At 44.8% G+C, this 25,090-nt stretch overlaps 2 protein-coding genes and 1 long non-coding RNA gene across 6 annotated transcripts; 2 read left to right on the forward strand and 1 right to left on the reverse strand.

The window, feature by feature from the left end:
* The first annotated feature begins 1,266 nt into the window (after positions 1–1,266).
* Positions 1,267–21,403, forward strand: LOC144066699 (uncharacterized). Of its 3 annotated transcripts, none has more exons than XM_077589944.1 (9): positions 1,267–1,883; positions 5,325–5,624; positions 6,509–6,606; positions 7,274–7,335; positions 9,836–9,937; positions 13,331–13,619; positions 13,925–14,332; positions 16,437–16,553; positions 20,416–21,403. In XM_077589944.1, exons 3-6 carry the CDS (start codon positions 6,535–6,537, stop codon positions 13,572–13,574), a joined length of 480 nt encoding a protein of 159 aa, XP_077446070.1. In that variant the 5' UTR covers positions 1,267–1,883; positions 5,325–5,624; positions 6,509–6,534; the 3' UTR covers positions 13,575–13,619; positions 13,925–14,332; positions 16,437–16,553; positions 20,416–21,403. The 3 variants fall into 3 exon arrangements, with proteins under 3 accessions (XP_077446070.1, XP_077446071.1, XP_077446072.1); XM_077589945.1 differs by having other exon boundaries at positions 13,997–14,332; XM_077589946.1 differs by lacking the exons at positions 1,267–1,883; positions 5,325–5,624; positions 6,509–6,606 and adding an exon at positions 6,818–6,950.
* On the reverse strand, positions 3,088–6,601 carry abhd5b (abhydrolase domain containing 5, lysophosphatidic acid acyltransferase b). The gene is made up of 7 exons (XM_077589941.1): positions 6,493–6,601; positions 5,671–5,753; positions 5,221–5,599; positions 4,962–5,113; positions 4,234–4,345; positions 3,987–4,167; positions 3,088–3,892 (listed from the first exon to the last, which is right to left on the reverse strand). Exons 1-7 carry the CDS (start codon positions 6,534–6,536, stop codon positions 3,773–3,775), a joined length of 1,071 nt encoding a protein of 356 aa, XP_077446067.1. The 5' UTR covers positions 6,537–6,601; the 3' UTR covers positions 3,088–3,772.
* An 810-nt stretch (positions 21,404–22,213) lies between the features above and the next one.
* Positions 22,214–25,086, forward strand: LOC144067160 (uncharacterized). Of its 2 annotated transcripts, none has more exons than XR_013297854.1 (5): positions 22,214–22,676; positions 23,773–24,268; positions 24,352–24,398; positions 24,721–24,815; positions 24,891–25,086. It is a non-coding gene; the product is annotated as an uncharacterized LOC144067160 (long non-coding RNA). The 2 variants fall into 2 exon arrangements; XR_013297853.1 differs by having other exon boundaries at positions 24,888–25,085.
* Positions 25,087–25,090: the final 4 nt, after the last annotated feature.

The following is a 25,090-nucleotide window of genomic DNA, read 5'->3' on the forward strand; positions in this document are numbered from 1 at the left end:
ACAAGAAACTCATAATTTCACATTGGGTAACAATTTAATATATTTCTGTTTACACTGCCGATTTGATACATTTACATCGATGTTCTTTCATATTGTTTTTATACTTTCAATGTTTGGAAAATAATTGTAATAAAATCATGAGGTGATTTAGTGACTCGCGACTTTTCCAAAGTTGATTATTATAATAATTACATGCATACTTTTTGAATGAAAACATTTTGATTGAGTATATCTCGAAAGCGCAACATGGATTCAAATATATCTATTTTCTAGGTTATTGTGTGCATGGCTAAGTGTCCAGATTAGATATATTTGAAATACTACATTATTTTGAATCACTTACAAGGCCGTTGTTTATTGCCAGACTCTGTCAAGCTTTCCCATTGTTGTTGCAATGCTTATTTCTTTGCTTAATCTAAGCGTTACTAGCTAAATATATCTAAAATAAACAAGCAATAGTACATTCGTCTTCCTAAGGTAAGATTAAGCTAACGCCAGAGGTTAACTAGCCAGCTGTCTTGTATAACTTAGCACGTAGCGGCAATAATATATATATAAAAACTGTATAAAGCTGGTGTTATTGTCAATAAATATTACATGTTACTAGGATGACATTGCTATAACGTCAAAGTATAATTGTTAGCTAACGTTGGTTAGCTGTCGTCGTTAGCCGTCTGTTCTGCGAGCTCGCTAACATTCGAAGTTTTCCTTAAATATAATCAAGTTTTTATTAGCATCTTGAACATATATATTTTCATTTGGCATTTTTGGCCATATTCCATCACCGTGTGTAGCAGATTAGCCTTGAACTAATCTGCTAACCTAACAGTAATTCTTCTACTTGACAAATAGCGTCGAATAGCAACAGTAAATATGCAAAAGGACAATTATGGATAAATTATCCTGTTTTGTTCAGCACAAATCATTTATATTTTTCTAACATAATAAACAACCACAGCTTTTATATTTGCACATCAAACCGCAGGGAAAATGAAATTATTATTTCCCCCGTTCTTGGCAGTGTCGCATTTATTTATTTTAATGAAAGAAGCGAAACCACGAATTTTTTTTTTTTAACTATAAATAAAGAAATCATGGAATATTTAGAGTATTCATCAAATCAAAATTAATTAACACACAAATTCGGGCACTGATGATGTTCTGTTTGGGTATTCCTAATATTGTGGCATGTCACCAGTGGGATAGAGTATATATATTTAGCGTCATAGCGCGTCACCTGTCTTGCCATCCGAGATCCCCCCGCGTCTCACGCCTGACCTTCATGTCCCTTCAGCAGCTGTCTTCGCTTTTATTTTTACTTGCGGCTCGCAGCTGCTTTGGAACTTTTAGCTTCATTATTTGGAAGCCTTGGTGTCAATCTACACTAGCTTCCGAGTGAAAATTTCCATGGCAGAAGGTATGCAGGGTATTGGGAAAGAACAAGAGTTGAAATGCCCTAGCTGGCTTTTCTTGACACTTTTTCCTGACCTCAGGTCGTATCTTATTGAATTCAATAGATTGGACTTCAATGAGTCACAACCTGCAGTTATTTTCTTAGTAAAATAACCATCAGTTACTTGGTTATTTAGTTCCAGCTGCTCTAGCGACTACATTTCCTGTGAGGATTGGGCAAAGTGGAAGAGAGCATCCGCTTGTTATGGTTTAAAAAGCGGCACACAATGCCGTTGATTACCAATAAAGAGGTCCAAGCCGCTGACGGGCTGGTGTTAATGGTGGCTTTTCACCGGATGTGAGCCGCCGTCACTTCACTCAATTTGTGCTAATGAAATGATTGTGTTTCCAGGTGACTGTGTGGGTGACATCCAGACAAGAACTTGGCACGCAGGCTCAAGATTCGGGCGCCGTCGCTGCGTCTGCACATGGTAAGAAATAAAATAATCATTGTTTAGTTTTATTAGCATAACTTTTAGTTCAAGAGTGGTTAGCGTGTCGGCCTCACAGTGGGGGAACTGGGTTCAAATCCAGGTTGGTCCACTTGTGTGGAGTTTTGCATGTTCTCCCTGCGTGGGTTTTCACTGGGTACTCCAGTTTCCTCCCACATTCCAAAGACATGCATGGTAGGCTGATTGGACACTTTAAATTGGGCCTAGGTATGAGTGTGAGCGTGAATGGTTGTTTGACTCCTCGTGCCCTGTGATTGGCTGGCCACCAATTCAGGTTGTCCTTCGCCTCTGGCCCGAAGTCAGCTGCGATAGGCTCAGGCACCCCCCGCGATCATTGGATAAAGAGGTTTAGAAAATGAGATGAGATCTAGTTCAAGGAATGGAAATGTTTTGACTGAGTGGGCAATTTTGATTTATTTATTTATAATGGTTAGAAGAATAAAAAATAATATTGTAAATGGAAAAAGTGACATGAGGATGTTAAAAAATATCATGTATTTTTATTTTCCAATAAAGTTAAAAATCACAAATGATTATAAATAAGTGATGTTTTTTTATGAGTTAATTGTTTAGGAAAGGAACCTTTTTGGAAACAAATATATATTTTTTATATTTCCAACATGAATGCTTTTTTACGAGCGAGCGTGCAGTTTTAACCTACGAAACGCCTCGCTCGGCTGTCTTGCCGAGCATCAGCGTTCAAGCCGTAATTACCGTGTCCGAGCCCATCGTCGCTTCCGGTAGCTTGGCAGTCCGACAGATTTGGTCTCCGTGGTGACGCTGTTGCCAGGAGACAGAACAAGTGGGGCGTCGTTTCTGTCTGCGGGCTGACACAAACAGACAGATGCAGCAGAGGCCTTAACATTTGAATCTTAACCAGGAGGATTTCCAGCTCACTTTAGACGTGCGCACTGTGCGCTAACTTTTACAAAAGGGCTAAATTATTCATTGGAAGCTGTTGAGCAATTTATCCAACATCCAGTTAAGGTAGGGGTAAAAGCCAAAAAGGATGAATGGCTGCTGGTACGTGTACTTTGTTTTTGGTAATAAGCAAGCAGTAATAGCAGAACTATTGCCTGGCAAGTACATTGTTTTTTTTTTTGCATACTAGCATGCAAATTAAAGTGAACAGAAATAGCTGACATTTAGCAAGACAAAACAAAAACCAAGCAAGAAACATCTATTCCTTTTTAAGAGTCACATTCATTTTTAGGAAAGTTGTAACATGATTACACATCCTGGCATTTGGACACGGGCGTGGAGATTTTTCTAGCCACCGTAGTCTAACTTTGATCCCGCCGGGCCGCCAACTTTCCTGACACACAATACAGACTTCTCATTGAATGAAGCTCGTAAAACCGTGAGCGCAAGGTTTGACTTGGGACGCGACAGGAAGTCTATTTTTAGTCAAAACACTCCCGCTCTGACACTATTTTGTGTCTGTGCAAAGCCTCTTTGAGGACCACCGTCCTGGAACAAGCGTGGTTGGTTGGTGGATCGTGTCAGAGCGGCGGTGTGCTGTGCTGACACCTGCTGGTTGGGAGAGCAACGGGCGCTCCCGTGGAACGCACGCAACGTGCCCTTTGTCCTATTTACTTTTTCCCTCGTATCTGCGAGAACATTCTCTATAGATCCTTCCTACGAACAAGGCATTCACTTCGTAGAATTTTCCTCCCAGATGCAGATAAGGGTTTCCCAACGCCGCCGGCTTTTCCGACGCAATCCTCGGAAGCCCGGGGAAAGTTCACCCGAGTGTCTCCGGTGGGTAAAGTGCGTATTGTTAAAGGCCAAATGGTTTCATCCGTCCTTGTTCGGTAGAGGGGGTTCGTTCTAGGTGGGTTTTCGTTAAAAAAGACAATTAAGAGTCGTCAGGGCTTTGGGCAAAAGCCTGTGCCGTCCTTCTCCGTCCTTGCGAGGATGCGCAGGACCGTTTGGTTGAAGTCTTCCGGCTGGTCGGCGAAAACGTAATGGCCCGCTCCTCGAATCACCTGGCGGACAAAAGACACGACTTGGGAATTTTAGAGTCCGAATCTCGGTCATCTCGATTTTTGGGGGGTCGGTATTTTAAAAGGACACGCCTACCGTGATGCCCACTTCCGGCCTGGTTTTCTTGAAGGCATATCCCGAAGCGCTGTCGATGCTGGAGCGTGATCCGTAGATAAAAGAGATGGGAACGCCAGCCCGGACCTGGCCGATGCGCTCCAGCATGGGCCGCTTGGCCCAGCCGTAGGGGATGGTCATGTTCTTGAAAGCTGTCTCGCCGCTAAAACGGGGATTTTAAAAAAAAAGTTTGTCCCACAGAATGCACACGACGGACAGATTGACTTACCTGGGAGTCTGGGCATTCAAATGGTAGATGTAGTTTGACACGGTGTTGTCATCAAACACAGAAGAATACTTTTGTTTGAAGTCGGACCTGATCGCTTGGACCAGCGTTGGACCTGAGGGCAGGCAATTAAAAGGCAAAACGTAGCCCTTTGAATGGCTGGAGAAAGTGGAAAATATCTCCGACGTGCATTTTTGTTTATTAGCGTGTAACTTTAGCCTTTTCTTTTCAGTCTGAACCAACACTGCCATTAATTCCATTTTGAGTGTCAGGGGGCATCACTTTACCTGGAACATAGAGTATACAAGGCCAAAAACAGCGGTCAGCAATCTGAGACGCCACCATAGGGACAAATCAATTCGTGGTACGGTCGCAGCAGAGAATGGCCTCATCTGTCACCGTTGGCAACCGCCACTCATTCTATCGATGCAAGGCGAGGCACTCCGCCCGACGACGAAGACCCACACTGGGATTTTCCAGATAATTATTTCTTTATTAACTTATTTATTACCTATTTATTTATGTCTAAAATGATTTTTCCTGTGTCTGTATTCTCACCCTCTTGCTACTGTGACAGTAAAATTTAAAGAGAAATAAGAATAAAGTTATCTAATCTAATAACGTTTCTCGTAAACTTTAACCGACGAGTTTAGGTTTCGTAATGACATTGCGTAATCTGCCATCTGACGAATGGCGACCAACGTGTGTGTGTGTGTGTGTGCTATGCAAACCTAAAGGCCCGGCCAGTCTGAGGCCAGCCAGCGGGTTGAAGGGGCTCATGACGGCACCCATTGCTCGGATCCACACTGGGATGGAGTCGTGGTGAGGGTTGTCGGGACGGGCGGGGAACCCCCATGGTTCCACCAGCAGCAAATGTTTTACCCTAAACAAACAGATTTTTAGCTACTTGCAATACTCTGATATTTATTCATCTGATTTATGTTTATACGATAACCGTATTGTCCATGACAATCAAGTCCATGCCATTACCTTTGAGGGTATCTGAGCGTATAGGCAGCAGACAGATATCCTCCCAAGTTGTGTCCCAGAAGCAGCATTTCGTCCAATCCCGCTTTCTCCCTCCACTCCTCCAGGGCTTCCACAAACTGCTCCTCGGCCCCCTCGGGCTCCCCGCTGAACAACGGGCGGCTGCTCCGGCCGAAGCCCAGCAAGTCCAGAGCGTAGACCGGACCCCTGCTGGAGAGAGATTCCAGATTCTGCGTCCACAGGGCCACGCCGCCGCCGAAGCCGTGCAGGAGGACCAGAGGGGGCCTGGATTTAAGTGTAGAGGATGATTGAAAGGCCATGGTCCACAGGTAGTTCCCGTTGGAGATGTGGACGCGCTGTCTGGAGAAAGGCTGCTTGACATCTGTCCGAGGAGGACGGAGATGCAGGTGAGAAGCTTGGACGTTAAAAAAACAACTTCATTTATAGGCTTACTTTTCAGCATTTTCTCTTCCGCGTCTTGAAGCTGAGAGGGCGAAGTGGGGCACCATGACGGAAGCCAACTTAATAACCAGGAGCTGCACACAGGAGATTAGAAAACGTCACAGCGTTCTGTTTATTTTTATTTTTTTCATTACCTTTGGTTATGTTTTGAATGGCGATTTTAGCCTTCTTCTTGACCCCCGGAGAATGACTTTGCCAATTTGATTTTAGAATTACACGAGACACTAGCTCAAATATACATAAGAAGCCATGTGTTCTACAGGGCTGAGGTTATTCACCTCTTGTCTATACATTGAACTTTGACCATGACATTTTCGTTATTGCTGACAGGCAGTCTGTGATTTCCCTGACCACCCATTCAGGCAGAACTTGACAACACCTATAAACCAGACATTGAATTCGTATTCGGCATGTTTACAAACAAACTTGCACACGTAATAATGACGATTACACCTTAAAATCTACCATTCTGGGACAGACAGGCGGTTAGAAAAGGGCATTTAACTGTTTTTTCTCTGCAAAACAATCACCGCAGACAGCCAAACTCAACGCCGAACCGATCATAAAGTACCGTACACTTGTAAAAAAAATATACGATCGTGACCAATTTGGCACAGGCGAAAAATGAGTTTGTAAAAAATGACAAGATTGCATGAGGTTCGATGCACTTCCCTAAAGACTTTCTAACGGAGCTCTGACAGTCGCTACCGCTGGGCTCGTTCCGAGAAACAACGGAGCTGTGTTGAAATCGCGCTGTAAGCGACAACAACATCAAATATTGTGAGCTGAAAAGCTTTGAAAAACTCAACGTACCTCTGCTCCTTGACAGGGGGACCCCACTCCGCCATTCTTCGCATGTTTATGAGGGGTACTGCGACGGTGCGACCCGGGAGGAGGAATTGTCACAATTTGTCATGCTGCCTTCAGGTACACTCTGGGAAAAAAACAATTTTGTCGAAGTTGGATTTGCGTCTCACAACAGTGTGCAGCAATCTAACAGCATACAAATATTACAATTCACCACAAGCACCAATTATATATACGTTATTTTATTACAATTTTAAGTCGAGCAGTGCGACACATCTCTGACAGTTTTGATGCTAGTTTATTTTTTATTTTTTCTCCGAATGCATTTGAACACAACACTGCCTTTTTGACAACAAAGCTACTGTTGTTAAATAGCGATAGTATTTAAAGTAGTTTTAGTCACCTGTTTGATTAAAAATGTAATAGATCTTAAGTCGTTTCTACCATAATGACACCAAACAGAGGTACGTGATCATTTTGATAACTATAAATCACAATGACAGCTATAAACAATGTAATAACAAGTCAGAGCAAAATGGCATACGGTAGAAAGGCTCTAATTGTAAATAAATCTTGAGATCCATTTTAATTCAATTACATTTTAACCATGCCAGAATAATTAATATTTATCTTAACGTTTTCTCACTAGTCACAGGTAAGTTACAAAATGAATAAGTGAATTTCCCGCATAGATAGAGAAAATGTACAGGCTCAAAGCAGGTCATATTTTTCATGCCAAGCCTTTTGACGAGTACAATATCATCTGAGTTTTCTGCCTTTTTTGCAGCTTCTTGAACCCATGATGGGTCCCTCGACGGATCAACTTCACAATAAAGTTCTCATAAAATGGTAGGTGGCATCCTGCTATTTGTTTTGATTCATGTTTTTTGAGCTGTCTCATCCATTTCTTCCCCCAAAGCAAAAAAAAGAGATATTTTGTATTTAGTAGCCAAACAGCATAACTTTCCACATTATTTGTCTAGAAAAAGTGTGCCAGAGGTTTAAATGCCTGTTTTTGTTTTTTAAAATGGTGTCCACCTTGGGCAATGACACACCAAGAATGAAGGTTTCTGAAGGCTGACAATAGACAGAAAACATAATTAGCTAGTGAGAGATTAAACCTAAGCTTATCTCCATAAACTTCGCTGTGCAGTTTTAAGATAAGAGGCTAGAGATTAAATGAAAAGTTAATTTAATTCATTATCCTCCAAGATTGAGTGTACAGTGTGATCCTACTGCTTTAGGAAGACCACTTTTGCTATCTTTTTTGTACTTCCCCTTTCCCTCTGAATCTCATTAAACGTTAAAAGCTGTTTTATCTTCTAGATTAGAAAAAGTGGTGCCCTTAAAAATCTCCAAAAAATGGTACAGTCAAGTCCCTTTACGCGTAGTGTTAAATAGTCGAATTTAACATACTTAAAATCAAGCACCGAATGGATTGTTAACCACAAACAAAATTCTTTGAGTTGAACTCAATGGGGATCATTTTTATTTGACTCATTTTCATCCTGTCCTTGACCGCAAGGGGGTGTGCTTGCGCTCGATTTGTTTGTACACATGATGCTCTCACACTGGCTACTTTGTCCTTCGTTTCTGCAACACTGTTTTGCTCTCGCACTCCCTACTTGTGGTGGTACTCTGGCTAAGGGATGACCGAGTGGCTACTGAGTGCTTCATTCTTGCCATGCACACAAACTCACTTATTGTGCGTGTTTATGTCCTCCTAACCACTCATAATTGGTAAAAGTAGACATGGAGGCTGTTGCCTGAAGCATATGGAAGCACCACCATGTTTAGTGCCATCCAATATGTCCTGAAAATGAGAGAAAATAAGAAAATGCTGGCGGTGATGGCCGTCTACTTGTCTTTTGCAACCTACAATTATGACGATACACCCACAAGGCAATTAGATTGTTGAATAGATTTTCCTTAGAACCACTGATTAAAGTACAAACAGAGACAACGTGCTGTGATTGGACATTGTGAAAAGAAAATGGAACAAAACGTGTAAAAGATCAACGTCATTTGGAGATTATATGATGTACTCATTGGTGCATTGAGATGCAAGTTAAATGGGATTCTCGTCTATGCCTATAAGGAAAAACAGTCCTAAATCCATCTTTTCCCTGAAATGAATGAACATTAGTCTGTTCGAGCACCCCCCAACCAGAAAAAAAGACAATATTTTTTGTTGAGAAAACGCCACTGTATAATAGTTTAAAATGTTGCTATATACTGATATCATGTTTTAACGCTGCTGTTAAAATGTAAACTGTAGGCTGTGTTCCCATGACAACCATAGGCAAGGCTGTTAAAACCCCATTTTGTTTTTATTGATAAGAAAGTTGTAAACATTGCCATTTGCCCGTTTTGTTTTTTTGTTCTACCTTCAGACGCAAAGAAATGTAAAAAATAAGAATATACAAAATACTGATTTTCGCACGCGAGCCCGAGTTTCTTACTCTGTTGGTTCTGGAAAGTTTTTTTCACTTGTGTAAATATAAATGACGTGATCAGGCCCGATTTCATCTCTTTTAGACACACTTGCTAAACATGAAATATTGAATGTCTATCAAAAAGAAATGATATACGGATTAAATAGAGTCCAGTTCACAGCCCCCCCACACACACAAAAAACAGCGCTATAGAAAATAGATGCATGAATAATTCCTGTCTACACATGTGCAATAGTCTCCAGTGTTGCATTTTTGATACTGTGTGACTTTTTATTTTTGTTGGTCCAACAGTCATCTCCGGTTAGCGCTGACCAGCCTCAAAAGAACACAAATTTTGCAGCAGAAGCGGCAGCCAGCGCCATAAGCGTGCGTGTCAGGAGTTTTTGGGGCATGGCCCAGTGCACTATGGGTAATAAGACTAACCAGACTGCAAGCCGTACATGCTGTAGACGGAGCGGAAGGGATGCAGAGAGTCTGTCTGGTTGCTAGGATACGCGGCCGGCGCCAAGAGCGGATATGATTCATAATGGCCGTCTTGCTCTCTCCATTAGTTTCCTCCATCGTCTCCTCCCGCTCGCTTTTTCCGTCTTTGTAGCCCGGGCCGACAGATCACCCGGAAGCTTCCTCCCGTCGTCCGCTTGGGGCAAATGCGAGCAAAAGAGAAGAAGTTCCGTCTTAATCGCCGTCGGCACAAAAGACATTCCCCAGTCCATTTGCGCCCCTCACCCTCCTCCGTCCGCCGTTGGTCCAGATGCAATTATATCGATTCAGCAACTTTTTGTGCGTGCATGTGCGGGAGTGCCGGTTCACATGACCACGCGTGAGCTGCAGCCACATGAATGGATGATATTGATTTGCAGAGACTTGATCCATCTCGCGTTGTTTGTCCCCAGGGATGTCACGCAGCGCGAGGAAGGCCAAGGCGAAGGCGAGGAGGAGGCTCATGTGATGCCGAGAAACAATAGAAACTATGCGGCGGATGGCGAGTATTGCAGGTTGGTTGCCTAATGTAAATCATGTGTATTCAAGTTCCTATGTTAGCACACACATTATACAGCATTCCCATTTTATTGAAAGGAGATACTGTGGCCCGTAGACTACAAGTTTGTTCAATTACCACGTTCATATCTCAAAACACTATTTTGTAACCTGTTTTTTTCATGAAGAAAACTTGACACTGTAATTTATTAAACACTTAATGTGCTAGGAACACACAAAAATAGCATAATTACACGCAGCTCGCATCATACCAGTTGACTTTCAGTGGCAATGAACCAACAAAATGTGGCTTCGCTTGTTCATGCCTTGGCCACCAGGCGGCAGTATAATGCACAAGTATATAATACCCAAATGAGTGTCTTAAATTAGTGACTCATTAAACAGCAGTTAGTTATTAGAGGATAAAGAATATATGCCTCATGTTTATTGTTATTTGTTTTTATTATTGATATTTACTTATACGATGACACCTGATCATTTTGTTATTCCTTCTTAGCATGTTCAGTGTTTATTAGCACAAAGCTAGTGGGTCGACTTTCAGCGTGTCAGTCATCGTGGATCCCGGTAACCATTTCCCCAATTCTGATCATGACATGATATTTTCACAGAAATGTCTATAATGAGTGGTAAATAAGTGGCTACATCATCATCTCGTTCATTTTCCCCAGACGTATCTTCCCAGAAACCACTTTTGACGCGTTTTGACATGAACATTTCCCCGCATTATCGCATGCCGTATTATATTGGCTCTTGCCACGCACTGTTTGAGTCAGCGAGACCATAATTTGTCTCTTAAGTTGCGCAACCTCGGGTGATGGAGCCGGACGCTCAAACAAGAGTGCCCATATTTCTCTTCTCTTCTCTTCTCCTCCCCCTGATCTCGCCCTGACTTCCAGTAAATGGAGGATAATTTTAGAGCGATAAAAAGCCCAGAGGATATGGAGGGAGGGGACGCACACACACACACACCATCACACACACACACGTACGATGAGATGCTCCCTTATTCCCTATTGCACCTGCTGACCTCACAGGATCCACTGAGATCGGCAAGTGCTGAGTGCGCGGCTTCCACACCCACTCCAAAACACACTCGCTCACTCACACACACACACACAGACACACACATGTATATACAGGAATGCATACACTTTGACTAATAGGCCTAATGTTTCCTGAAGAGGGCCCGGCACTGCATTAGCTACGGATGTGGGATTGATTTAAAAACTGAAAGCCTTCTAGTGCGATCGTGCGAATGTGTGTCTGTGTGTGTATCAATATGTTATGCATTTCCTGCGAGATGCCATTTAGCATTTACTCACAAATAATGTGCACCCTCACAGAAAGATGGGCTGGCCACACATCCATCCATCTTTCCAGGCCGCCAGTCTAGCGTCTTTCTTTCTTCCTCGTATCCGCATGAATTCAGTACGTCGATAGAAATGACAAAAGACGAAAGGAGTTGTGTTCTTTCCACGAGTCTCTCAATAAGCTTCTTGCCGATGTCAGTGGGCTAATTAAAGAAGTGTGACCCATCCCATAAATTCCACCGTAGTGAATCTGGCGAGCACAAAGTCGTCCTAATGGCAGATTAAAGTCACCACGTCAGACGAGCGCTTCATTTTACCGGAATGCAAATTCATTTAAAGTAGGCGCTAATTAGCAGGAGCGCTAAATTTATTAACATCAATCCCCTTTCAAAAAAAAAAAGGTCAACGCTTGAATTGTAGGATGAGCATAAGTATGCTCATTGTAGCCTAATGATCATTCAATAATGACCACCAAAAATCATTTTTATCATTTATATTTATGTGATATAAATTTATCCATTTTACTGAATTATATTTCATGTACATTTAAAACAATATAGCAAAGTGAGCTTTTTTCTCTTAAATGTTACGATAGTACATAAAATTGCAGTGTCACAGTAATTGTGAAAAAAAGTAGTTTCTCATATTTCCATCTCCTTCTTTGGTAACATGAGAGTGAAAATATTGGAAACTGCAGATGACAACTGCCTGAATATTGAGATATTTTTGGAGCTAAGAAAAGCAACTAGCTAAATCACCCAAATATATGCACTTTGTGATGTAATCTGATCACTTTGTGATGAACCTCAAGCGATGCGCCTACTGATCTCCTCTAGTTTTTCAGCCTTTGTTCAAATCTGTCTTCTTTATTAAACACAGCCGAATCAGCGACTCCTTCCTAAAACGCCCTTGCAGCCCGATATCAACTTTACGTACCGTTAAGGTTAAATGCCTACATTTCGTTGTCGTAGCGGAATAAATTGGACCAAGTAGGGTTGGCGAGAGGAAGGAAGAAAGAAGAAGCGGAAGCCAAACGGGTTAAAGAGTGTCGAGAGGCTGAGGTGGCCCGGGGGGGGGGGGGGGGGGGGAAGCGCGGCAGACGAGGAGGTGGGGAATTGATGGAGCAGAAAGCTAGGTTATTCCTGCTGTGTCTGTGTGTGTGTGTGCGTGAGAACACGTGGATATGAATGGCAGGCTCGGCAGTAAATGAAACTGTTTATCAGATCAATATGGCCATCATCTCTCAGACGACTGTGGCCTCTGCCGGGGAACGCTCATAAATCACGGGCAAATATGGAGGACGCCGCTCCACTCGGGAGCGCGGCGTTCTGTTCCGCCCGAACCTCCCACCCCGCCGTTTCCTTGGCGAATATGCTCGGTCTCTTTGAAAAATGCCGATTTCGCACGATCCTGCGTTTTGTTCACATGGAAAAAAAAGTTGTAACCTGGCCTCACTTCCCGTCCGGGGCTCCCGGCCGAGCGAGCCGGTTCCTCGACTGTGCGACGGCCTTCTGTGCTCTCTCGCTGAATAATGTAGCCCACCGATATCAGCCAGGATACCAAAATAGCCTCTCGAGCGCCGATAAATATAGAAGGTAATTAAATAGGCAGCGGGGGAGAGAAAGAAAAAGCTCGGAAAAAGAGGGACGATGCACTGAAACGCGGACATGTTAAGGTTACCTTTGTGATCTTAATGTCTACACCTAGGCCCAAAACGGTGATAAATTGACTCATTCGTCAATCATTTTCCAAGCCGCCTAGCCCCAATAAGGGTCGCGGGGGTGCTGGTGCCTATCCCACACAAGGATACAAATAATTGACATTGTTCAGATAGCCTACTCGCCATGTTTTGGGGGTTTGTCGTCACCTCGATACTGCATACGTACAGTTCCGAGGATTATTTTCGTTTCAGTCAAACTAATCACTTGGCTATATGAAAGATTGCAAACTCGTATTGACATTTTGCTCTTACATTCCGTGGATTAGTATCTCTCTTTGTAAGACTTTGTGAGAATATTTGATTTTAGTGTAGTTCCCCCTGTCATTGTCCATTTTGTGTGTGCGTGTGCTCCATTGCAGGCATCATGAGTCAGCAGTATTTCTCCGGTTCATGTTGAGGAGACTCGCTGTGGCTGTCGTCCTCTCCTTCGCCCGCCACCTGCCCTTCCATCCCCACTCGGTCCTCCGGTACCCCCGTGATGGCCACCGAACGGCGGGTAATAGATTGTTGGACGGAGGGCTAACGGCGGCCACCATCTTGACATCGCCTCCTCCGGGAGCGTGTCCCCGGTTTGACACGACGTGGCGGGAAGTGACTGACTGAAAAGACGTTGCGGCCCAACAAAAGGCGTTAACACCAAAACTACTGGTAAGAACGAGTAGGCCACACACCTAAGTGGCTTTTTTCCCTCTACGCGTCGTCATTCCATCGTTTTCGCTCTTTGTCTGGCGTCTCGACGACCTCTTTCTCGATCACGCCCACGCAGACAATGGCATCTTGTATATCGTCTGCCCGACACACAAAGAAAGGCGCCCGAGCACATTTGCATGCACGCGCCGGCGTAAACGTAATCCGTCATCTGAGCGTGACTGACATGTATTTCTATAAATGCACACAAAAGGCTCTCCCCCTTTTTTGGGGGGACTCGCATTGTCTGCCTTTCTCACACACAGGCACATATACACGTCTACGCACAAGGCAAGGCTGCACTACTCCCTGTCTTGGAATTTTACATTTTGATGAAGGAGGAAGCGCCGTCGTCCAATCGGAGCGGCGGGAGGCGGGAGAGACCATCTCCGCGCAGACGCCGGGGTCGATTCGGAGGCGGCCCGCCGAGCGTCACGAGGACTTGGACGGCCCGATCCGCTCCCCCGCATCCCCTCCGGGCGGGTGGTACGATCCGCCACGCCGGATAAGAACCCCTCCTCTCCGTCTCCCCCCCTCTCCTGTCAGTGCAAGGGTGTAGCTGGCGATCCTCTACGCATCCACGGCAGAGAGAGCCGGGAGGCGCGTCAGGTGTCACCCCTCCGCCGCCCGACTCCCAACCGGCGGGACCGAGACGTCCGCCGCGTCCAGGCCAGGTGAGTCCCCGCGCGCCCTTACGCGTGCGACCTGCGCCTTCATAACCACATGGCATCGCCGTGAAATCCACGCATGTGCGTTACGCAGGTGTGCGAGTGCCAGCGGCCCCAGGAGGACGTGTCCCTCGCCTCCGCCGTACATTTGCCGTGGGGCCGTACATGAGCGTTCACGATATATACGTACCGTGGGCGCAAGTGTACGCACGCCATCCCTCCCAGTATGGCGGTGGGAGACAAAGGGTCCCCTCAGTTTGACGTTGTGCACGCAGTCGCCGCTGGGTGGGAAAGTTCCCCTGTCACTTACCACCGGTTATGAGGACGGAAGGGAGGGTGGATATGAGTTGGTGTGTGTGTCTGTGTGTGTGTGCGAAGAAAGAAGTCAAACGAGGTCCCTTCTTCACAGCGTAAAACACACACCTTAATTGCCGGCTGAGTCTCCTGATTCACGGCGATGGGAAGACACGGTCACGGGGGACGTTGAACTCGATGGGTGGTGGTCTAGGTATAGATGGGCTGAGGGGTGGGGGTTTGGTGGAGGTGGCGGGGGGGTGAGTGCAGCTCGAGGACACGCGGGTTGGTTTGTCGGTCATGTCACGAGGGCGACTGTCATGTTTGATCGACGTACCAAAGAGGCTGACGTTAAATGCATGGGTCCGCGGGAGGGTGGGGGGTTGGGTGGGGTAGGGTGGTCATCTGCCACGCACATGACTGCGTGCGAGCGCAGCCGCGAAATGAACGGCAGCGTGATGCGCCCAACCGACGGCCGTCGCTGACCCAGACAAAGGGCGGCGATCATATGTGCGCTCACACGGCGTCGACGCAGCCAGTATCTTGGCGAGGGGGTGAGGGGGGGGGGGCGTATGATAAATGGCCACATGTATGGAGTGCGTCTCATGCACGCTCATACGCACAACATGTGATGCTCACGCCTGAGCTCGGAAAGATGCCATGTGCGCATTGCACCGCCGCCCCCCCTCATCTAATTCGGTCTTTACCCGACGCCCTTATTCAACCCGTCGTACTTTCTTGGTCGCCTCATTGATCCTTCGCCCTAACCGCCCCACTCATATTACTATATTTCATCGTGAACCCCCCCAGCCCCCCATCCACCCACCTCCGTCTGTATGTCAACCGCTGGAAGAGAGGTGATCTTATCCTTAGGTGGCCTTTTTGGAGTCCTACCCATGCGAGAGAGGATATTACAGCCTCTCTTCAAGTGGGCTCACGATGCATTCAGGGTCAGCAGGACCTTGCATAGAAGATAATATCGAAGACATTTACCATAATCAATGCGGGCGACATAAATCTGAACAAAGACGGGGGCTGTCAATCATCTGGAACGGCGCCTCCGTTGCTACGTATCGATCCGAGTGGACGTTTATGGAGCGTGCGTGAGATTTACACTTTATACGAGGGTCATTTACAGTCGAAGGCCATCTAAAAGACATCCACACGCGGCCGCAACGCGAGGGCTCTTTGTCTTAAAAACGGCGACCGTATAAGACCAAGCTCTATGTTTCTCGTCCTGCCTTTTAGACCACCCCCCCCTCCGTACGCGAGTGCTGTCAAGCTGTAGGGCGTGCCCCCCCCCCTACCCTCTCCCCCCCTCAACCCCCCACTCCATTCCCACGTTGCACGTATATACATATCTCGCCAAGTGGAGTTCACGCGTGGCTGCACAGCGGCCGTAAACCCGAGCTCCTTTTCTATCACCGATGGGGGGGAAAAAGACGACGGCTGATTTTTGACGTCCGGCAAAATGTCAATTTGCTGATGCGAACGCACCGGAGCCGCCGTGCAAAATGGCTGCCGAGGCGACAGGCCGCCTGTGATGGCCGACGAGCGCGTAGGGTGGCGCGTGTGCGTACGTCGCAGCTGGGAGTAGATTTGCGGCCGGCGTAATCCTGTTTCATTTTTTTTTTGCGCGCCTCGTGAGCAGCGTCCGCTAATCCGTCATTACCGACCTTAACGTACGCCACCTCGGCGGAACAATTGACGATTTCCTCCTCGGAAATCGTGAAAAAAGACGCGTTTAAGAGCGAGGAGACGTATTTGCCGGTGACCTGGCCTGAAATAGCTGATCTTGTTTTTTTTTTCTTCGCAGTCCTCCACCTCGCCTCGGCTCGTCCGCCCAGCCGGGCCCGGCCCGGCACGGCCCGCTCCACCCAAATCCACCCTGCCCACCCTGTCCAGCAGCTGGCATCCTGCAGGAGTCATCAGGGTTAGTGCTCGGCTGGCGCACCTCAGTGTGCCAAATCAGCAAGGCAGGAACTTGTAAATTTTTAGACGTGCACTCTAGCGGCAGGCCAAACAATCCATCTCGCATCGGCGTGCGTAAGCTTTAAAACCCATCAGTCGCAAAAGTAGGCGGCGAACCATTTTTTCCCTCAATTTAAGACACGAAGACAAAAATGACTGCACGAGGACGATATCCTCCGTTTCGCCGCACGGCACACCAGATCGACGGCCGCTCCTCGTTTACGAATCTACATTTTCTTCCGTCATTATCGGGCCGCGCACACGGAGATTATACACGTCGGGCCTATTAGCTATTTGGCTTTTAAGTCCGTTACTGCCAGTTGGAAACATTTTTGCGCAGTTAGTTCATTGGGAAGACACTGCAGAGGGAAAAAAAGAGAGACAAAGCTTCAACTAAATGACTGGCGGTTTTATCGGGACCGCGTGGGGGAGGAATGGCGCGCGTGGACCACCGACGGGTTCGCGCGTTCAAATCTCTGCCCTTGCTCGAATGCATCTGTCAGCCTAAAAAGGTTCCATCAGACAGTGAGCGACATATTGGAATGAAATGTGCTTTTTTGCAGGTTTTTTCGCGCACTTTAGTGGGTTTCTTTTAAACCAGGGGTGTCCAAACTATAGTCTGAGGGGCGTTTTCGTAAAAATCTAAAGATGCAGGGGCCAACATGAAATTCTTACATTTTCTTTGTCAGATAGGAGAGGCTAATCAGGGCAAAAACATGTTTTTTTTTATTTTAAATGTATATATTTATGTATATTTTTGGCATTGACGACGTTAAACGCCCCATCCATTTTGACGGACAGGGGAAAAAAAGCTTTTTTTTTCAATGGCTTCCACTCTTCCCTCGTGTTTGCGTCCCTCCAAAAGAAGCATTATTCCTCCCGTCGAGTTAAAAATAACTATTGAAGGGAGAAATGCGTCCTCTCAATTTTATTGATGTTCCCACTTTTAGCACGGCGACATTAAGGATGACAACCCGCGCGTATGTAAATGCGGCTTTGTGTACCTGCCACTTAGCCCCGAGCAAAAGAGAAAATCAACACGCGCCCGTCGCGGCCAATTGCCACGCATCCTTAATAAGCGGACGGACGCAAACGTAAACGCGGACGTTGCTTTTTTTTTGGGCGCAACCTTCCGGCGTTTTTTTGCTAGCATCGAAGCCGGCGCCCACAAAAAAATAAATAAATAAAAGTGAGTCGTAATCCGGATTTTGCGCATTACTGTCATTTTCTGGCCTCTTGAAGATTCAGCGGCAGCAAATAGAGGAGCAAATGTGTCTGGAGTGGGAGGTCTGTGGCTTCCAGGGCGGCGAGGGAGGGGTGGGAGGAGGATGCCGGCCTAGCCTCGTGGCGTAGACGCCGCCGCCGTCATTTTCCAACTCAATTTAGGGATGCATTAGGAGATGCCGAGGCGCGCCCATCTCTGGCAAATGCAATCAGGCCTCCTTTGTGCTTTAAGAGGAAATCGAGGGTGCCGTCGTTATCGACTTTCTTTCCCACTTCACCTTGACGTAGGCTCGCCTTTTCCGCCGACGTAACGCACACGGCTGCTTTCAGGATTCTTCTTTGCGCCCCGCTCTCCTTTTTGGGCTGCTTTGAAAGGGCAAAGATGGGTCTTGAAAGCCTCGCTCTTCACGATGTGTCTTATAGATTGGACAAGGTGAGTTTTCTCAATGGGAAAGTTGAGCTGGGAAACATCTATTTTGCTCATTTAAACAAAAACAAAAAAAACAGAACTCCAATGGGGTTAAACTAGGATTTGGCGATGTTTATAATCATTGCTCAAAGAACTTTTAGTCTTTGGAACTCGCTTCTAAAGACTTTTGTCCCGAATCTAATATTCATTTCACGTCCCTGTGGCTTACGTTCTTCTCAGTTATTCCACATCTAAAGTCAAGAGCCTCTTTTAAACAACATTTTGATTAATAAACCACACTCGCACACCGGAATAAGGTTTTTTGATGTTAAGAGTCCGGCTGAAATATTTTGGGTCAAACATCTCGCTAGGAACTTCAACATGCAAATGATATACACCAACAAGCGTTAATGGCTGCTTGACCCCCTGCTGTGCGTACGTAGATCCAAATACGCTGGAATGTTCTTTTTTTAAACGAAGAGCGAGCGACAGAACGACACCGGCGGCGGGACGGCAGACAAAGGAAAGGATGGGGGCTGGGAATTGCTGGGAATTGCAGAAATGACAGAACAGGATAGGGGAAGAAAGGAGTTGTTAAGAAAGGAAATGGGTGCCTTTTGAAAAGGCGGCACCTGTTATTCTCACCTCCGGCTGTCTGTCGAGATCTATCTTTCATTTGTCTTTGTTGTGTGGAAATTGCCACAGATCACAGAACATCCTCCTTTTCACCCCTAATTTTGTCTGCGTATCAGCCATTTTTTCTCCCAACTGTTTCCCCATCTGCACCCTTTTAAAAAAATATATCTTTTATTGTCCCCCCTTTCTCGTCACATACAAATTGGACTCACAAGTACGTTTGTTTGCCTACCGTGTAGCCCACCCCACGAAAATCCGACATCTGTAGCTTTCAGGTAGAGGAGGTTTCTCGCCGAGTGTGGACGTTATCTGGAAAGTAGGGGCCGGCTGCCATGGCAACCATATGATGAGGCAGGCAGGGATATTTAAAGGAATTCAGCAGCTGCTCGCCACGCTGTCGGATTCGCACGTACGCACGCGCGGCCCGCTCGCAGACAAAGAAATCCAGTGAAATGTGTTGACAATCCATACCCACTTCCCTATAGCGCATACAGTAAGTTAGAGAAATCGGGTTTGTTCGTCTCTCCCATCAAGAGATGATTATTATTTTTTTTTTAATCCAACATTCCTCCCTATTTTTCCCCCAAGCAAAATCTCATCCCCCGTAGTGCCAATTAAATTAATCAGATTTATTTTTACAGAGGCCCATAATCAACATTGAATGCTTGAAATCCGTTGCTATAAGGTGCGCGCATAATAAAATGTTAGCGGGAAATAACATTGTAGTTTTCATTGTTAGCCGCAGGCTCTATTTTAACACGTTCAATTATTCAAGAAAATATGAAAGAATCACAATAAAAAAAATCACCAATTTTTACACATTCTGACCCTTTAAAACATGCGTTTTTTCCCGGTCTTTATTTTCAAATGGTATCCAATATAATAGCTTGCATGCAGTCTTTTGAACTATACTTGAAAAGGCCCGTTTAAAAGCTCGCTAAGAAAAAGGCACTTGTTGTCGTCATGGAAATCCACAGCTAATTGACTTTGAGTTGTGGTGATGGTAAAGATTGTGCCACTTAAGCCTCAAACATATTTATGATCCTGATTTAACCTATTGATAGGCGCAAATATCCAAAACTTGAACGCACCACTTTGGATCTCGGCTCCGAACCGGCAGCCAATTCCTCCTGCCTCTGATTGGCCTTTTCACCGATGCCGCCGTTCGACATTTAAATGAGATTGTAAGTGTCAAAAAAGGTAAGATGCCCGTGAGGATGAAAGCGCTCGACGGAATCCAAATGAACAGTGACCTCTCGTCGCACCCCCCCTGCTCTTTATCCCATTCTAATCCCAGCTCATTTCATATGCTAAGTAAAAGCTTATATCTCGCTCTCGCTCGCACACACACCCCTCATTGGTGTGATTATAGAATTTGCATAGAGGATGTTTTGCAAGTGCAGAGAGGTTTGCAAGTGGCATGTCAGGTGCAGAGAAAGAAGTTGTGCAAATATGCCAATTTAGGATGGAAAAAAATCCTCAACTCAAAAGAAAGTTACTCGAGTGTTTTTTTTTGCAGGCCTCGTCTTCTAATTTGCATGTTCTCTTCTCACAGCTGTCATCTGATGAGAGGAGACCAGGGAAAGAAGAGGAGACTGCGGACCCCCAAAGGAGAGGCGATGAGGTGGAACCGCTTCGGCTCCCTAATGGGAAGTGGCTTTCTCCGCCGCTTGAGCACCATCTGCTGGCTCGGTGGGGCGGGACAGCTGGTGTTGTGAATCAGGCCGCCACGTTCCAGGGAACGGCTACTTCCCAACACCAGGGTCCCTCCGTTACCAATAGCGGCCCTCACATCAAATCAATTGTGTGTAACTGCAGTCCTGCAAAACTAAATTGAAGTTGAGGTTTTTATTTTTATTTGTCTAATTTTCTTTTCAAATTTAATTTGGGGGATTTAAGTTAGGAGGCCGCTCTTAAACCCTTTTCTGCCATTGACGATCCTAGTGTCCGACAGTCACCGCCTCGGTCGTCTATGGCCGTCAATAGCATTTGATTTCATGAAAATTTCCGAGTCTAGTGAAGGATTCGCAAAATACATTGTCGCGTTATTTTCTTTCTATTAGTACCTTAGTTTGAATTCATCTATTTTGCACTTATACTTTGTTTCATTACTTTTTTTCCAAACAACGTAAATGTTGTGAATAAAAATATTCATTAAAGGTCAGTTTTTTTTATTTAAAAAATGGACACTGATGACATGGGAGTTGTTTGGTGTTTTTTTCGTTTGTTATGAAAATTGTGTAAGGACGATTGTTGTCATTTGTCGGCCATTTTGCTTATCACCTATAGGGGCGTGTACTTTGAATTACAGACACTCCTCAACTTACGAACGCAATTGGTTCCGAGCGATTGTTCATAAGTTGAATTTGTTTGTAAGTTGATTTAGTGCTATATTTTGTATTATAATTTATGTTTAAGGCCTATATAAGTATATTGAAGGTTTATATAAGTGCATTTGTATGTTTAAGGCTTGTATAAGTAACACGCATTGGTTTGTACTGAAAAAAAAAACATTTAATAAAATGGAGAGAATATGTACATTACTGTAGAGAGAGAGATAGATTTATGTATTAGAAACTGGCCAAAAGAAGCGACCTAATGACGATTGCACAGTTTTCTTCTTTTTTTCATCATAAATGATGCAGTAGCACTGTATGGCATCATTCAATTGATTTGCAAACTTTGGGCAACGTTCAATATTTGGGTCCTGCTGCTCGATCTTTCTGTTTATAAATGGTACTGAATGTGCAACGCTCACCACTTTCTGACGCGCATCAAGCTTCGTTATTATTGCCACTCGTTTCAAATGAAATGGCTTGCCTCTTCCTTCCAACTCCCTCAATAGAAGCCTTTAGCTTTTTACCAACCATATTCAATATTGGATGCATGAGATATTTAATGATACAAATGAAAAAGGTTCTTTGCACACTGGAGATACATTCACGCACTTCTTCTTCGTTGCAATGCGGAAGGTAGATGCTGGGTGAGCTGAGCTCTTACAGCGCCAGGCGTCGGTATTAGCGGCGGAAAGAAGTACTACTCCGAAAAAGACGCAAAATACAAAATTGGACTTGCGAACATTTTTGGACTTAAACGCAATTTGCAGACATGTTCGTATGTACCGTTGTTCGTAAGTTGAATGTTCGTAAGTAGGGGAGCGTCTGTACAATTAGCAACGAATTACTCTATTTAAAAAAATCCATAAACGTCTGACAAAATACCAATTTTTCCATGAACGTCCGAGATGCTGTCATTTTATTACACATTAATGTAACATTTTTTGTTCAATTCAACGTGCTATTTAATGGAGAAAACCACATTGCGTTCACTAACCCACCCTTAATATCCTCTGACGCAAGATGGCCGCCACTTCCGCTGCAACAATTTCATTCCATCAGGGTCATGGAGTCATATTAGAGCTAGATTCAATTCGTGTTCGCCATTTCCCACCCAAATCCATTCACAGGTGATATATACGGCTAAAATGGACAGGTCATTTTTGCCACATGTAGTACTGTAGGTATTTCGAAGTCTCATCACACTACTACCTCGTTTTACCTGCTGTGACCTATTGCGCATGTGCCCTGCTTTCAGCGCACCGTATCTCAACTCGTACACTAATGACAGTAGTATAGGTTGATCACTTGACCATTGCAAACCCCAAATCATGATGCCCGGCTATGCACTATTTTCCACGGTTGCCCTTCTACGACAGGCCCCTGAATCATGATTCGCGAGGCTTTTGGCTCGACGGTGGGAGGACAGGCGGAGTGATGTCGACGGGCTTGATCCCCTGGCGGCGTAAAAACCCTACAGGCGAGTATCGAGAATGTTTGTTGCTTGATTATTAACAGCGACCAATGTAAACACAAATAATGGCCATTTCTCAAACTTTTCAAATTAAACAAACGAATGAAGCTGAATGCTAAGTAGTGTGCCTCAGTTTGTAATATTGCAGAAAAGAGATAAGGCTTAGTGCTAATTGAAGGCCGCGTTAATTGGAGACTCTGCACAACCAAAAGTCAATTATTTATTATATATAGTATTTAGTTTAGATGTGTTGTTGGATGTAGTTTTGATCAAATGACTTTATGGGTTTTTGACATCTCTTTGGGGATGAATGGGAACGTTTTCATGACGACTGCATGTAATTAGTTTATGCTAAGTTATCATGCTAAGTGTTTAATGTTTTCTTGTGGTCATGTGTAACGGGACGATAGGAAATTTGAACGTCCAAATATGAATTAATTTCTTGTTCTTAACCGGAAAATCTAGACTTTTCATTTCTATATTTGAGCAGGTATGCTTACTTGAGAGAAAACAAAAAAACCCAAGTCACATTACTATCATATGGTATTAGTATTGATTTTTGTAAAAAAAAAACGAGGACGTCACGTGCACACAAACGGTACGTCAAGTCCAACATTCAGGTCTCTCGGTCTGTTGGTCCGACTCAAAACCGGAGACTACTGAAAACCAGTCCGGATGCATGCACTTCTGTTATTGTTACCGCTCGTCCATTCTCGATGAATCGGGAAAATAATTTCTCTCCAACCGTGTCGACGTCTACCTTCATCGGAAAGGCGACAGGAGAGCACGGCATCAAGTGCGACAATTGGACGTCAACTGACCCAATTGGGATGGAGATACGTGAGGACAAAATAAAACACGAACAAAATGGCGCGTTGGAAGTCACTCCGGAATTTGACGCCGTTCAGAATTGCCTTTCAAATAACATTAAAAAATGCAGGACTGCAAACTGTCAGGCGCAGGCAGAAATTTCGCTTGCGACATGCTGCACTTTTAATGAACGACTTGTAAATAGATGGAAAAACAATGGAAACTATGCAAATGATCATGCGAGGACAACTGTAGTCTCATCTGTTGCCTTTACTCCATCCTCTCCCAATAGGAGTGCCGAAGAAAATGGCGGAGGTGATGACGAGTGTTTGGCAGGAACTAGTGAGGAAAAAGCTGAATTGGAAAAACAAAAACCGGAAAAACCCGAACCGGAAAACGCTAACTGGGAGCATTTTCCACATCTGGCTAAAGTCTGTTCCTCTGCCGGTTCTTTGGATGATGAGGAGGGGAGAAAGATGGTGGTGGTGGGGGTGAGGGTCAGCCATCTGCTAGTGAACCACCATCAAGTTCACCTGAACTCGCCGACGAAGGTGCAGCGGAAGGGTTTCCCCGTCCGGAGGAAAAAGGAGTGAGCGATACTCCGTTGTCCGTTCTGGATGAAGTTCACGGCATATCAACGCGATATAATGCTAGTTCATGTGAACCGCGACGACTCCGAGCTCTTTGGCAACCTACCCCAGGAGAGTCTGTTGAACCTGGGTCGCAACAGAGCTCCCGAAAACCCAAAGACGCGCAAAATTTGGAGCGTCGCGCACTTCAACGCCAAGGTACGGCTTCATATTCGACCGCATCCCCCTGTTGTTGAAGGCTTATTATGACAACACGCTTTGCTATATTACTTGTGTTTCAGTTGGACCCCAGTTAATATAAATCTACCAAGCAGCATTCCGGAGGACGGTATGGCCAATTTCAAAACATTGCTGACAGTTACAATTCGGCCTTTATTGATAAACGACCAAATATGAAACATTGCGAAGATAATCGATTACACATCAGCTGGAAAAAAAATAGCTTTTTATTGACCAAAAGTACATACCAAATGGTACCGTAAAATATTTACATTTACACCAGATTTAAAAATCAAGAAAATCATAATCAGGATTCATATTGGACTTTTTTTTTAAATGAACCGATTTGCAGAAATAACTCTTTTATATGGTTTTAATGTTGGATACCTTTGTTCAAATTGTGAAACTAAAGACGTGTATGCATTTTCCAGAGGAGCGCACAAGTAGGCCGTGGAGACCGAAGAGAAGTAGCCATCCTAAAATCCAAAACAACTTGTTTACAGAAAACAAACAAACAAAACCAAAGGTAATAACTCTGAATTAAAGGTTTGTTGTTATTTCCTATATAAAAGTGTTTTGACTCAAAGTTGTTATCAAGCAGGTGACGTTTAACCTGAGCAGCGACGTGGGCAGAGACATCCAGCCAAGGTATGATTTAACACATTTCTCACTCATTTACGTCTTGTGGTTTTGCCTTCTTTTCCCTTTCCAAACAGGCTAATGCACGGCGAGGCAGCGAATGAATCGGGCGTAAGAAATCGTGAGTGCAAGTATCACAAGTTGCCAAAACTGTGATTTTTT

This window comes from Stigmatopora argus, chromosome 21 (genome assembly GCF_051989625.1).
Source record: "Stigmatopora argus isolate UIUO_Sarg chromosome 21, RoL_Sarg_1.0, whole genome shotgun sequence".
NCBI lineage: Eukaryota > Metazoa > Chordata > Actinopteri > Syngnathiformes > Syngnathidae > Stigmatopora > Stigmatopora argus.